General features: G+C 43.7%; 1 protein-coding gene across 1 annotated transcript; it reads left to right on the top strand.

Annotated features, from left to right (window-relative positions):
• The first annotated feature begins 12,516 nt into the window (after positions 1-12,516).
• On the top strand, positions 12,517-15,486 carry LOC109780771 (uncharacterized). The gene is made up of 10 exons (XM_073510965.1): positions 12,517-12,842; positions 13,440-13,467; positions 13,611-13,675; positions 13,793-13,847; positions 13,979-14,018; positions 14,126-14,232; positions 14,336-14,375; positions 14,465-14,625; positions 14,706-14,924; positions 15,016-15,486. Exons 1-10 carry the CDS (start codon positions 12,532-12,534, stop codon positions 15,163-15,165), a joined length of 1,176 nt encoding a protein of 391 aa, XP_073367066.1. The 5' UTR covers positions 12,517-12,531; the 3' UTR covers positions 15,166-15,486.
• The last annotated feature ends 561 nt before the right edge of the window (positions 15,487-16,047 follow it).

Here is a 16,047-nt window from a genome sequence, read left to right on the forward strand (position 1 = left end):
GTAAAACTTGCAACAACAAAGTAGAGGACGTCTAACTTGTTTTTGCAGGGCATGTTGTGATGTGATATGGTCAAGACATGATGCTATATTTTATTGTATGAGATGATCATGTTTTGTAACGGAGTTATCGGCAACTGGCAGGAGCCATATGGTTGTCGATTTATTGTATGCAATGCAATCGCCCTGTAATTGCTTTACTTTATCACTAAGCGATAGCGATAGTCGTAGAAGCAATAGTTGGCGAGACCACAACGATGCTTCGATGGAGATCAAGGTGTCGCGCCAGTGACGATGGTGATCATGACGGTGCTTTGGAGATGGAGATCAAAGGCACAAGATGATGATGGCCATATCATATCACTTATATTGATTGCATGTGATGTTTATCCTTTATGGATCTTATTCTGCTTTGATCGATGGTAGCATTATAAGATGATCTCTCACTAAATTTCAAGGTATAAGTGTTCTCCCTGAGTATGCACCGTTGTGAAAGTTCGTCGTGCCGAGACACCGCGTGATGATCGGGTGTGATAAGCTCTACGTTCAAATATAACAGGTGTAAGCCAGTTTTGCACACGCAGAATACTCGGGTTAAACTTGAAGAGCCTAGCATATGCAGATATGGCCTCGGAACACTGAGACCGAAAGGTCGAGCGTGAATCATATAGTAGATATGATCAACATAGTGATGTTCACCATTGAAAACTACTCCATCTCACGTGATGATCGGACATGGTCTAGTTGATTTGGATCACGTGATCATTTAGATGACTAGAGGGATGTCTATCTAAGTGGGAGTTCTTAAGTAATATGATTAAATTGAACTTTAATTTTTCATGAACTTAGTCCTGATAGTATTTGCATAACTATGTTGTAGATCAATAGCTCGCGATATAGCTCCCCGTTTTTTTTTATATGTTCCTAGAGAAAACTAAGTTGAAAGATGATAGTAGCAAAGTTGCGGACTTGGTCCGTGATCTGAGGATTATCCTCATTGCTACACAGAAGAATTATGTCCTTGATGCACCGCTAGGTGACAGACCTATTGCAGGAGCAGATGCAGACGTTATGAACGTTTGACAAAGCTCGGTATGATGACTACTTGATAGTTTAGTGCACCATACTTTACGGCTTAGAATCGGGACTTCAAAAATGTTTTGAACACCACAGAGCATGTAAGATGTTCCAAGAGTTGAAATTGGTATTTCATACTCATGCCCGTGTCGAGAGGTATGAGACCTCTAACAGTACTTTGCCTACAAGATGGAGGAGAATAGCTCAACCAGTGAGCATGTACTCAGATTGTCTGGGTACTACAATTGCATGTACTCAGATAGTAATTGACAAAGTTCTCTAGTCACTATCACCAAGTTACTAGAACTTCGTGATGAACTATAATATCCAAGGGATAACGAAAACAATTCCCGAGCTCTTCGCGATGCTGAAATCGACGAAGGTAGAAATCAAGAAAGAGCATCAAGTGTTGATGGTTAACAAGACCACTAGTTTCAAGTACAGGGGCAAAGGGAAGAAGGGGAACATCAAGAAGAACGGCAAGCAAGTTGTTGCTCAAGTGAAAAAGCCCAAGTCTAGACCTAAGCCTGAAACTGAGTGCTTCTACTGCAAAGGGACTGGTCACTGGAAGCGGAACTGCCCCAAGTATTTGGTGGATAAGAAGGATGGCAAAGTGAACAAGCTATATTTAATATACATGTTATTGATGTGTACTTTACTAGTGTTTATAGCAACCCCTCGGTATTTGATACTGGTTCAGTTGCTAAGAGAAGTAACTCGAAACGGGAGTTGCAGAATGAACAGAGACTAGTTAAGGGTGAAGTGACGATGTGTGTTGGAAGTGGTTCCAAGATTGATATGATCACCATCGCACACTCCCTATACTTTTGGGATTAGTGTTGAGCCTAAATAAATGTTATTTGGTGTTTGCGTTAAGCATGAATATGATTTGATCATGTTTATTGCAATACGGTTATTCATTTAAAGTCAGAGAATAATTGTTGTTCTGTTTACATGAATAAAACCTTCAATGGTCATACACTTAAGGTGAATGGTTTATTGAATCTTGATCGTAGTGATACACATATTCATAATATTGAAGCCAAAAGATGCAAAGTTAATAATGATAGTGCAACTTATTTGTGGCACTGCCGTTTAGGTCATATTGGTGTAAAGCGCATGAAGAAAATCCATGCTGATAGGCTTTTGGAATCACATGATTATGAATCAGTGGATGCTTGCGAACCATGCCTCATGGGCAAGATGACTAAGACACCGTTCTCCAGAACAATGGAGCGAGCTACTGACTTATTGGAAATAATACATACCGATGTATGCGGTCCGATGAGTGTTAAGGCTCGCGGCGGGTATCGTAATTTTCTGACCTTCACAGATGATTTGAGCAGATATGGGTATATCTACTTGATGAAACATAAGTCTGAAACATTTGAAAAGTTCATATAATTTCAGAGTGAAGTGGAAAATCATCGTAACAAGAAAATAAAGTTTCTACGATCTGATCGTGGAGGAGAATATTTGAGTTACGAGTTTGGCCTTCAATTAAAACAATGTGGAATAGTTTCACAAACTCATGCCACCTGGAACACCACAACATAATGGTGTGTCCGAACGTCATAACCGTACTTTATTGGATATAGTGCAATCTATGATGTTTCTTACCGATTTACCACTATCGTTTTGGGGTTATGCATTAGAGACAACTGCATTCACGTTAAAAGGGCACCATCTAAATCCGTTGAGACGACACCGTATGAACTGTGGTTTAGCAAGAAACCTAAGCTGTCGTTTCTTAAAGTTTGGGGTTGCGATGCTTCTGTGAAAAAGTTTCATCCTGATAAGCACAAACCCAAATCGGAAAAATGTGTCTTCATAGGATACCCAAAGGAGACAGTTGGGTACACCTTCTATCACATATCCGAAGGCAAGACATTCGTTGCTAAGAATGGATCCTTTCTAGAGAAGGAGTTTCTCTCGAAAGAAGTGAGTGGGAGGAAGGTAGAATTTGATGAGGTAACTGTACCTGCTCCCTTATTGGAAAGTAGTTCATCACAGAAATCTGTTCATGTGACTCCTACACCAATTAGTGAGGAAGCTAATGATGATGATCATGTAACTTCAGATCAAGTTACTACCGAACCTCGTAGGTCAACCACAGTGAGATCCGCACCAGAGTGGTAAGGTAATCCTGTTCTGGAGGTCATGTTACTTGACCATGACAAACCTACGAACTATGAAGAAGCGATGATGAGCCCAGATTCCGCGAAATGGCTTGAGGCCATGAAATCTGAGATGGGATCCATGTATGAGAACAAAGTGTGGACTTTGGTTGACTTGCCCGATGATCGGCAAGCCATAGAAAATAAATGGATCTTCAAGAGGAAGACGAACGCTAATAGTAGTGTTACTATCTACAAAGCTAGACTTGTCGAAAAAAAGGTTTTTGACAAAGTTCAAGGTGTTGACTACGATGAGATTTTCTCACTCGTAGCGATGCTTAAGTCTGTTCGAATCATGTTAGCAAATTGCCACATTTTATGAAATCTGGCAAATGGATGTCAAAACTACATTCCTTAATGGATTTCTTAAAGAAGAGTTGTATATGATGCAACCAGAAGGTTTTGTCGATCCTAAAGGTACTAACAAAATGTGCAAGCTCCAGCGATCCATCTATGGACGGGTGCAAGCATCTCGGAGTTGGAATATACGCTTTGATCAGTTGATCAAAGCATATAGTTTTATATAGACTTGTGGTGAAGCCTGTATTTACAAGAAAGTGAGTGGGAGCACTACAGCATTTCTGATAAGTATATGTGAATGACATATTGTTCATCAGAAATAATGTAGAATTTTTCTGGAAAGCATAAAGGAGTATTTGAAAGGATTTTTTTCAAAGAAAGTCCTCGGTGAAGCTGCTTACATATTAAGCATCAAGATCTATAGAGATAGATCAAGACGCTTGATAAGTTTTTTCAATGAGTACATACCTTGACAAGATTTTGAAGTAGTTCAAAATGGAACAGTCAAAGAAAGAGTTCTTGCCTGTGTTGCAAGGTGTGAAATTGAGTAATACTCAAAGCCCGACCATGGCAGAAGATAGAAAGAGAATGAAAGTCATTCCCTATGCCTCAGCCATAGGTTCTATAAAGTATGCCATTTTGTGTACCAGATCTATTGTATACCCTACACTGAGTTTGGCAAGGGAGTACAATAGTGATCTAGGAGTAGATCACTGGACAGCGGTCAAAATTATCCTTAGTGGAATAAGGATATGTTTCTCGATTATGGAGGTGACAAAAGGTTCGTCGTAAAGGGTTACGTCGATGCAGGTTTTGACACTGATCCAGATGACTCTAAGTCTCAATCTGGATACATATTGAAAGTGGGAGCAATTAGCTAGAGTAGCACCGTGCAGAGCATTGTTGACATAGAAATTTGCATAATACATACGGATCTGAATTTGGCAGACCCGTAGACTAAATTTCTCTCACAAGCAAAACATGATCACACCTTAGTACCCTTTGGGTGTTAATCACATGGTGATGTGAACTAGATTACTGACTCTAGTAAATCCTTTGAGTATTGGTCACATGACGATGTGAATTAATCACATGGTGATGTGAACTATTAGTGTTAAATCACATGGCGATGTGAACTAGATTATTGACTCTAGTGCAAGTGGGAGACTGAAGGAAATATGCCCTAGAGGCAATAATAAAGTTATTATTTATTTCCTTATTTCATGATAAATGTTTATTATTCATGCTAGAATTGTATTAACCAGAAACTTGATACATGTGTGAATACATAGACAAAACAGAGTGTCACTAGTATGCCTCTACTTGACTAGCTCATTGAATCAAAGATGGTTAATTTTCCTAGCCATAGACATGAGTTGTCATTTGATTAACGGGATCACATCATTAGAGAATGATGTGATTGACTTGACCCATTCTGTTAGCTTAGCACTTGATCGTTTAGTATGTTGCTATTGCTTTCTTCATGACTTATACATGTTCCTATGACTATGAGATCATGCAACTCCCGATTACCGGAGGAACACTTTGTGTGCTACCAAACATCACAACGTAACTGGGTAATTATAAAGGTGCTCTACAGCTGTCTCCGATGGTACCTGTTGAGTTGGCATAGATCGAGATTAGGATTTGTCACTCCGATTGTCAGAGAGGTATCTCTGGGCCCTCTCGGGTAATGCACATCACTATAAGCCTTGCAAACAATGTGGCTAATGAGTTAGTTGCGGGATGATGCATTACGGAACGAGTAAAGAGACTTGCCAGTAACGAGATTAAGCTAGGTATTGAGATACCAATGATCGAATCTCGGGCAAGTAACATATCGATGACAAAGGGAACAACGTATGTTGTTATGCGGTTTGACCGATAAAGATCTTCGTAGAATATGTAGGAACCAATATGAGCATCCAGGTTCCGCTATTGGTTATTGACCGGAGACGTGTCTCGGTCATGTCTACATAGTTCTCGAACCCGTAGGGTCCGCACGCTTAACGTACGGTGACGATCGGTAATATGAATTTATGTGTTTTGATGTACCGAAGGTAGTTCGGAGTCCCGGATGAGATCGGGGACATGACGAGGAGTCTCGAAATGGTCGAGACGTAAAGGTTCCGAGTGATTCGGGTATTTTTCGGAGTACCGGAGAGTTACGGGAATTCGTTGGGGAGTATATGGGCCTTATTGGGCTATAGGGGAAAGAGAGAGGGGAGGCTGCGCCCCCCCCCCCCATGCTTAGTCCGAATTGGACTAGGGGGAGGGGCGGCGCCCCCTCCTTCCTTCTCTTCTCTTTTCCCTTTCCTTCTCTCCTACTCCTACTACTTGGAAGGGCTCCTAGTTCAACTAGGAAAGGGGGAATCCTACTCCCGGTGGGAGTAAGACTCCCCTAGGGCACGCCATAGAGAGGGCCGGCCCTCCCCCTCCTCCACTCCTTTATATACGGGGAGAGGGGCACCCCTTGGAGACACAATAATTGATCATTGATCTCTTAGCCGTGTGCGGTGCCCCCCTCCACCATATTCCACCTCGATAATATCGTAGCGGTGCTTAGGCGAAGCCCTGCGTCGGTAGCATCATCAACACCGTCATCACGCCATCGTGCTAGCGGAACTCTCCTGCAAAGCTCTGCTGGGTCAGAGTTCGTGGGACGTCATCGAGCTGAACGTGTGCTGAACTCGGAGGTGCCGTGCGTTCAGTACTTGGATCGGTCGGATCGTGAAGACGTACGACTACATCAACCGCGTTGTCATAACGCTTCCGCTTTCGGTCTACAAGGGTACGTGGATGACACTCTCCCCTCTCGTTGCTATGCATCACCATGATCTTGCGTGTGCGTAGGAAATATTTTGAAATTACTACGTTTCCCAACAGTAACTACATACTAGAACTAGATTATAAATAGGAGAGGACGAGCTTCACCACTTCCTCACCGGCCCTTTGCCCTTCCGGCCGCCGGTGCAGCTGTAGGAGTCCGCGGCAGGAGAAGGGTCCACGTCGGAGCCGTCGGACCCGTCGTCAGAGGAGGAATCGGAGATGACGATGTAGCCTTGCAAGTGTCGGGCGTTGCGGTCTTGCTTGCGCTTGAGCTTGGCCACCCTCGCCGCCTCCCGCTCGGATTGCTGAATGCCGAGCCGGAGCTGCTTGGCGTTGATCCTCTGGAGCCGTCGGGCCTTCGTCTCCACCTGAGGAAGTGACTAACGGCACACCCACTCGAGGAGACAGTCCTCATCGTCGGGCACCGGCATCACGCGGCGGAGGCAAGTAGACTGCGTAGCCACGTCGGACCCGCCCTCCATCTCCCTTGCCCGCTGCCTCTCGCGGCGGACGGCACGTGCCTTCGACTCTGGAGTCCGCATCCGCGGCGTCGGCGGAGCAGGCACTAGAACCCACCGCTGCCCGCGCAGAGCAGCGGCTGGAGGTGGAGGAGGCCTTCGAGCGTGAGGAGCAGATCGGGCAGGCCTCACAGCGGGGCGGGAAGGGCAGGCGTCGGCGCTGCGATGACGGGCGACAGGTGGCTCCACACCTGACCTGGAGCTGCCGCCCGCATCGACCCGCGAGCGCTCGAGCGCGATACGAAGCACTAGCTGATACGTCTCCAACGTATCTATAATTTATGAAGTATTCATGCTATTATATTATCTGTTTTGGATGTTTATGGGCTTTATTTTACACTTTTATATTATTTTTGGGACTAACCTATTAACCCAGAGCCCAGTGCCAGTTCCTGTTTTTTCCCTTGTTTCAGTATTTCGAAGAAAAGGAATATCAAACGGAGTCCAAACGGAATGAAACCTTCGGGGGAGTTATTTTTGGAAAGAAAGCAATCCTGGAGACTTGGAGTGCACGTCAGGGGATCAACGAGGAAGGCACGAGGCAGGGGGCGCGCCCTCCACCCTCGTGGGCCCCTCGTGGCTCCCCTGACGTATTTCTTCCTCCTATATATACCAATATACCCTAAAACCATCGGGGAACAGAATAGATCGGGAGTTCCGCCGCCGCAAGCCTCTGTAGCCACCAAAACCCAATCGGGGACCTGTTCCGGCACCCTGCCGGAGGGGGAATCCCTCACCGGTGGCCATCTTCATCATCCCGGCGCTCTCCATGACGAGGAGGGAGTAGTTCACCCTCGGGGCTGAGGGTATGTACCAGTAGCTATGTGTGTGATCTCTCTCTCTCTCGTGTTCTTGATTTGGCACGATCTTGATGTATCGCGAGCTTTGCTACTATAGTTGGATCTTATGATGTTTCTCCCCCTCTACTCTCTTGTAATGGATTGAGTTTTCCCTTTGAAGTTATATTATCGGATTGAGTCTTTAATGATTTGAGAACACTTGATGTATGTCTTGCGTGGGATAACCATGGTGACAATGGGTTATTCTATTGATTCACTTGATGTATGTTTTGGTGATCAACTTGCGGGTCCCGCCCATGAACCTATGCATAGGGGTTGGCACACGTTTTCGTCTTGACTCTCCGGTATAAACTTTGGGGCACTCTTTGAAGTACTTTGTGTTGGTTGAATAGATGAATCTGAGATTGTGTGATGCATATCGTATAATCATACCCACGGATACTTGAGGTGACATTGGAGTATCTAGGTGACATTAGGGTTTTGGTTTATTTGTATCTTAAGGTGTTATTTTAGTATGAACTCTAGGGCTGTTTGTCACACTTATAGGAATAGCCCAATGGATTGATTGGAAAGAATAACTTTGAGGTGGTTGCGTACCCTACCATAATCTCTTCGTTTGTTCTCCGCTATTAGTGGCTTTGGAGTGACTCTTTGTTGCATGTTGAGGGATAATTATGTGATCCAAGTATGTTATTATTGTTGAGAGAACTTGCACTAGTGAAAGTATGAACCCTAGGCCTTGTTTCAACGCATTGCAATACCGTATACGCTCACTTTTATTATTAGTTACCTTGCTGTTTTTATAAATTCAGATTACAAATACCTTTATCTACCATCCAGATTGCACTTGTATCACCATCTCTTCGCCGAACTAGTGCACCTATACAATTTACCATTGTATTGGGTGTGTTGGGGACACAAGAGACTCTTTTTTATTTGGTTGCAGGGTTGCTTGAGAGAGATCATCTTCATCCTACGCCTCCCACGGATTGATAAACCTTAGGTCATCCACTTGAGGGAAATTTTCTACTGTCCTACAAACCTCTGCACTTGGAGGCCCAACAACGTCTACAAGAAGAAGGTTGCGTAGTAGACATCACTAGCTCCTCCTCATCTCTGGAGTTGTCGTCGGAGTGGCTGCCGGTGCTGTACATGCTCGTCGGCGCTAGGGATTGGACGGATTGGGGAAATGGGAGCGTCGGGGAGCGGAGCGGAGTGATCTGGGGTTTCTTCCGAACGGGGGATTTTGTGGGGTCGGGGTGGGCTAGGCTGACGTGGCGGACGCGCCCGGGCGTGCTCGGGCGGCCTCATATCTGCTCTACATTTGGGGCGGATATGACGGGTGTCGGTCAACCCGGGCGTTTGAGGCCCGTTTAAGAGCTCTGGTTGGGTCGGTTTTCTGTGACTAGTCGGCTTGCCCGGGCTTTTGAGACGGATATAGGGCACCCGGCTGTAGATGCTCTTAGCTCGTATGTTTCCCAGCAGTAGCTACCAACATTGTTAATGGTTGCTTAAATGTAGAATTTATTTTGATAGAGAAGCCCCCATAAATGCAGAATTTAAACTATATGCATTATGTTGTACTCACTCTGTAAAGAAATATAAGAGCATTTAGATCACTAAAGTAGTGATGTAAACGCTCTTATATTAGTAGTGATGTAAATGCTCTTATATTTCTTTACGGAGGGAGTATTTGCCAATTTTGCTAGCTAAACTTAGACTTAGCCAGACAATACAATGATGAATGCCTTAGCATCCACACTACAAGCTAATCTGGTCCTTTTTTTGGTAATCAACAAAAAAAAATATCTTTTGTACTATAATGAGAACTTGACAGTAGCTTATGTGCAGCTATGCTTTACAATATGAAGGGGTGTGTATTCTTAAGTTTCACAGGTTTGGTTGATACCATTCATTGCTTTTTGATTTATGCGGTTTTTCTTCTCGAAATGTACATTGAAGCACTTCATAGTAGAGGGGTGCAGTATTTGATTTTCAAAGCTCTTCATACAAATGCAAGCATTGCAACAATTAATGATTAAAGAACTCCACTGCCTATTACTATTAGACATCCATCTTGAGTGGAAAGGAATCAATTCGGTTTACTGGAAAACATGAAAGCAACAAGAAGTTAAAAAAATTACTTGAACCGGGTTTGCTAAAGCAAGATTTGAGAAAGGAATTGCCAAATGAATAATTAGAGAGTGTAACACCAACAAGGAAATTCAAGTGTTCACTGGAATTCATATGAAGAGACAACCATTAATTTAGGCTATTGATTTCAAGTGTTTAGCCTCGTAGATTTTGGTAGCCATAAAATTTGCTCATGGAAAAAAAATTCAGTAATAGTTATAGCTACTTCCAAAAACATAGTCTTACAGACTGCAAGCAAACAAACAAGAAAATCATATTTGCCACCTAAAAGGGTAAAAGCGTAATCCACCTAAAAATAAAAGCATGGTCAAATACACTATGGTACAGTAGATCATAAGCAATAATAGAATAACCTTCGTGATCAACTTGTTGTAGGTAGTCTTTGCCTTAATCATTGGTGTCATTGTCAGATTTTTTCCAACAATTAATTCAATATACACTGTGTCACAGTTAACAACTTTGCAATCCAGGAGTACTAAGGGAAAATGATTACCATTATAAGAATAGCTCACTTTTTGTCAACATGGTATAAAAAACATGTCGTAAAATGATAAAAAAACAAGCACCTTATAGTTTCCTTGGAAACAATATATCATGAGTAGAACTTATAGGTTACAATCATCTATCCGGCAAGAAAAAAAGAGAGGTTACAATCAGTTCATAAACCATGTGCACAAGCAAGTTATGCTATAGAACTTGCAAAAGGTAGGACTATGTGTATGTAAACCCAGGAAAATATTGGAAGTAATAATGTAATACTCCCTCTGTCCGAAAAAGTTTGTCCCTCAAATGAATGTATCTAGCAAGGGACAATCTTGGGACAAGCTTTTTCGCACGGAGGGAGTATATGATTAACAAAATTATGAGGCACTATATGCAAGCGATTCTTTAATTTGGTCTTACAATATATATATCATCCAATATACTTTGACTAAAAACAAGCCAGCACAATTCGTCAACTTAAAATGTCATAATATGTAATTTCATGTTTCAAACAAACATGTAAAGATAATCGTACCCATTAGCAATGCTCCAACAACTGGACCAAATGAAAAAAAAAACACATGTTTACAAGGTTCATCATCCTTTGAAGGTATTGCAATTGCAGCATGTTCTACTTGCTCCTGATATATGATTGCTCTGTATGCATTTAGGAAAAAAATAGTGCTCAAGCGCCCATCAATTACCTGTTCTTGGCTTCCTGGCGCCAGACGACAAACTATCAGAACGTGAAAACACCACACCGAACGTGGGCCAAGTCCTCGTTGTCCCCCTCCCTGTCCGACAATGATGCAACTAACCTAGAACCACATAATGGAACTAACCAAAACAATGTCAGCCAACACCCAGCCTTCTCTTCAAGTCTATACAGATTCCTGATTGGATGCATAGCCTGAAATTTGTTGTGATATATTTGTGAGCTATGGCCGAAAGCATATCTAGCTGGCTTCTTCGTGCACGCTAGTCTCCCAAAAATCAATCAACATGCCTGCTTCCAAGCACTTGTATGCGCATATTGCTATGGCCGAAAGCACTTCGGGCGTTACTACAGGTGGATAGAAAAATAAACTCTAAAATTAGTGAAGAGGCTTGAGGTTAATATTTCACTTATTGTGATTAACTCTAAAAATCAGCTAGATTGATATGCACAGCAAACTCAAATTACTCAAATCAATCAGTAAGTGTAAAAGGATGTGGACAGCTCGATTCATCTTATTTATATGTTCTGTTTGGATGTGGCCAAATTGATCCATCATAAAACGCACACATAACAAATTGAAACAATCATTAGCCATCAAGAATCAATGAAACACTTTTGAAACAGAAGAATAGTGGTAGACTAATAGGAACACACACAGTCAATTTTTGAAACAATTCCTAGATTTCAGAAGCAAAAGTTGTCATGTGGTCAGCTGAAACTATCTCTGCCTTCTTGAGATCTTGGAGCATTGCATTGGAGAGCAGCGTTTTGGCTCCCGGGCTCAGATGAGCCCGGGAGTGAACAGTGCCATGCTTTAAAATAGTAAACAAATTCAGAAAATTCTAAAAAAAATTGTGAGTAAATATACTTGAGTGCGTGATGTCCGTGCCAAATTTGGAGAAGTTTGAACATTTGAGGAGCTCGTGGCAAAAAAAAAAGAAATTCGGGGCTGACAGAAACATTTGAAAAACAGCACTATTCATGCCTGGATTTGTCTTTTTTGCTGCGCGCTACTCGTATGTCCAAACATCACCAAATTTTGCACGAACATCACGCACATGCACATCTTGCTTGCACACAAAATTCGGAATGTTTTGACACTTTTTTCTATTATGAATTATGGTACTGTTCATCGGGCTCATCAGAGCCCGGGCACCGAAGGGGATTTCCGCATTGTATACATTGTTTATCAGTTAAGTTCGTGAATGATCGCGCTAGAAGAAAGCATCCCTATTTAGGCAGATCAGCCTGGCTCAGTCGCTGACCCTGTGGTCCCACATGGCAGCCCAACCAACCAATCGCCCAGCCGGCCGGCCAGGAGGATAAACACCGTCAGTCTCCGTTCGTTTCGCTGCGGACTTCACACATCCACAAGTCCGGCACAGGCGCGCGATCCGATCGGATCCTCTGCGCCGCTTACATCACCGGCTCTGGTGCGGCTCACGGCACGAGTGAACACGTGTCCTCTCTGCGAAGCCATGTGTCTCTGCAGCCCGTCGGCCGTCGTCTTTCCTGGAGCGAACGTCTCACCCGATCCTCCCGCCAACCTTCTCCCGCCTCGCTGGGTGCACCGGCTCTTCGGTCCACGGGTCACTGGAACGCGGGCCCGTGCTGCCTACTGTAAAAATGTTTCACCGGCTTTCCCTCCCAAACGTCTCAAAGCAGCATCAGCAGTTCAGCACCAGCTGCAGTATCCAGAGGAAGAACAGCAGCTGCGGCTCCGGAGCGGCGACCGTTTCTCCGGCGAAGAGCTCGAGCTCGAGGTCCTGTCCCTCACTCCCGGCGGTAGGTACGTGCGCTTCTGGGCTAGGATTTTGGGGAGGATTATGCTCTGGGAGCTGCGAATTCCGCTTGCTCGATTTCTTGGCCGCCTGCCCTGCGAGCTCACTGTAGGCCGAATAGGAGGAATCCATGGGGTGCAGAGAAGAAGAGCGAGCTAGCTAGACGAGATACCCGTGCTCCTAAGATTTCTGGTTCTTGCTTTGCTTGCTTGCTTGATTCTGATTACCAGTTTGCTAGGTCAGCGCTTGAGGATTTTGGGGGTCTGGCTTTCCCCCATTCTCTCTGCCTGGCCTGCCTCCAATTTCCTCGGTTCTCCGCCCGGGGAACGGCCACTTCCTGTGATTCTGGTAGCCCTTGGCCGCGCCTGTGAATCCGGGGCTTTGCTCCTTTACATTTCTGCAGCCAGAATTCTACTACTCCCTCTGTCCCATAATATAAGAGCGTTTTTGACACGGAGTAGCTGTGTATGTAGTACTGTGTAGCGAGAACAGAGCCTGGCAGCAGAGCACCGAAGTTGAGGGACAGTCAGGAGAGCAAATGATGCTCTGTAAAAAAAAATGTTACTTATGGCCACACTGAGCAAATCCACATGTTTTTATCACAGGGGTAAAGCAGAAAAATGGACGCAGCAGGTACCTCCAAGAGAGGTCGTCGTCCTCCTAACAAGGTGGGTTCTAGGATTCTGCTTCTGGTTCTTTTTAATGGCTAATACTGAGTTGGACACGATTAGTATCTTACTGATAGGTGTTTTCTTGTTGTTAAATTTATTAAATAGCCACAGAAGCTCAAGTTCAAGCCGAAAGTGCCGTTGCGCAAGCCAAAGAAACCACCTGCACAAAAGTACACTTCTCTTCTCCTTGATTTGAGCTGCTACTGCTAGTACAATATCTCTCAAATTTTGTTCACCTGGCATGTTACAGTTTACTACATTACCAAGCACATTATCTGCTCTTTCAGGCCGCAACTGGAAGAGACAAAACCAATTGATGAAGAGTTAATGAAGACGCTGAGGGTGAGTGATTAGTCATATATTATGTATTGGGATTGGGGTCTGATAGTACTATATAGTGGTTGTTTACTCAGGACACAATTGTTCCTTTCTGTCTGGGGCTGACTGTCTGTTTTGTTTTTTCTTTTTATCAGACAGGACGAGGAGATGCAAAAACTTTGCGAGTTATAAAAGGTTGGTCAACCAGATCAGCGAAGTACACATAAAATGAGCTTTTAATCAGCAATCTTTCTTAAACATGGCAAAGCCTTGCTGTAACACTATTTGTATTCGCTTTGCAGATGAGCAATCGGCACAGAATTCCGACTCGAAGACGCTTTCTTCTGCAGCCGGAGTTAGCTTCCAAGCGGCACAGTCGGGAAAGCAGAAGCAACCAAAAAATTCTCAGGTTTCAACCTTACTCCGTTAGAAAATACTAGTATACAGTTCCCTTGTCATGAGAGGCACATGACTTATGTTTGTTCTTTGGTCTGTACTTGCCTTGGCAAAAGAAGGCACTTCAAATCCCTAGGGCCTTCCCTGCCAATCCAGGTGAATCTGAGACTTCGGTTCATTCGTTCCAAACGTTTGACCAAAACATTCCACTAGGAATAATCATGGGAATGTTCATTTGTTGACAGAAAGGTTCTACGGTGATGAAGATGACGAGGACGAGGACGAGGACGAAGATGATGATAATGTTGTTCGAGAAGATGACAATGATGTTGAGTTACCAGAGTCTCTCCCAAGCTCAATCGAATGTGAATCTTCCATCCATCCAGCGAAAGAGCTCAATCTGCTCGTAGGCTTCTCTGAACCCTACACCAATTACCTTGATACTGTCAGGCACTTATATAACTCGTTCACAATTTGGAATGACAGGAACACGACGACAAGACAAGGATGTTCTTGTTCCAGTTGCCGAAATCTCTTCCTCTGCTCAGAACACCATCCACTGTAGTTCATAGGAACGGAAGGGCCATTGTCAAGGAGGTGAAAGAAGGGTACAACCTGAATGATCTGCCAGGGGGGTACATGGGCAAGATGCTGGTGTACAAGAGCGGCAAGGTCAAGATGAAGCTGGGAGATGCCGTGTTCGATGTTAGTTCATGCCTTCGGCGATATGTTCTCTTGAAGATCTAGCACGATATCGATATGTGTGGTGTTCACTGTTTAGGTTCTTCCATTGCAGGTGAGCCCAGGCACGGAATGCGGGATGCAGCAGCACGCAGTAGCGGTGAACACTAGAAGGAAACATTGCTGCCAGCTTGGGGAGATCGAAAGACAGCATGTCGTGGTGACCCCGGATGTCAACTCCCTGCTGAATGACAATAGGGACTAGTTGCAACCCGCGAACCGATCAATTCTAATAGCTTGGCAAATATGGTGTGCATATATGCTAGAATAACGTATGCGTTTTAACTGCATGATTATAAATGTAAATTTGTAGCTGTAGCCTGTAGCTGTTGGTAGCACTCGTGTCGCAGCAGTAGTCTAGAAATGCTGCTTGCAGCTGATGAGTGTTGTATCTTGAGTACCCTTGTATCTTACTAGCAGGCAGAAGGCGCGGCAGTATGCCGCGTCCGTGTATAATCACGTTGTTGTTTGAGTTATATCGACGTTTTTCTTAACACCAATGAATTCTACTAATGTTAGAGGAAAACGATAGCTCCAATAATTTCTTTGTTCTCAACGCCTCCTATTTAGAGGAATTAGCTGCCTCAACGACCTTTGATGTTGTCGCATGGTCATCACATTTTGTCTTTGATCTTGTTTATTTATTGGATACAGTTACATAGCAAAAACGAAATAGTTACCATATGGTGGTACAAACAATACTGGTAGTTTTTTTTTAGGGAAAAATAATACTGGTAGTTGGCGAAGCTAGCGTTGGTAAAAACAGCACTGGTATGGCCGTGCTGGTTAGGACGGTAGGCTCCTGTCTTGTTTTAGATCATTTGGGTTCGTTGTCGTGAATAGCAAGCACATGGACGCGGATGAATCCATTGCTAAAATTGTTTTTCCATGGCAGCGAAATAAAAATTGTTCATAGCAACATACCAGAACAATTGAGGAGCCATGACAAAACTTTTTCTAGTCGTAGTACTGAGCATCTCCAGAATTTGTTCTTGACATTCATGGCCTTTCTTCTCTGAACCCTTTCTTGTATTCATCTTTAGAATGATACTAATAGGCCTGCTTGGCTTATAGTCCAATGCATAAA

This window comes from Aegilops tauschii, chromosome 3, assembly GCF_002575655.3.
Source record: "Aegilops tauschii subsp. strangulata cultivar AL8/78 chromosome 3, Aet v6.0, whole genome shotgun sequence".
Classification (NCBI taxonomy): Eukaryota; Viridiplantae; Streptophyta; class Magnoliopsida; order Poales; family Poaceae; genus Aegilops; species Aegilops tauschii.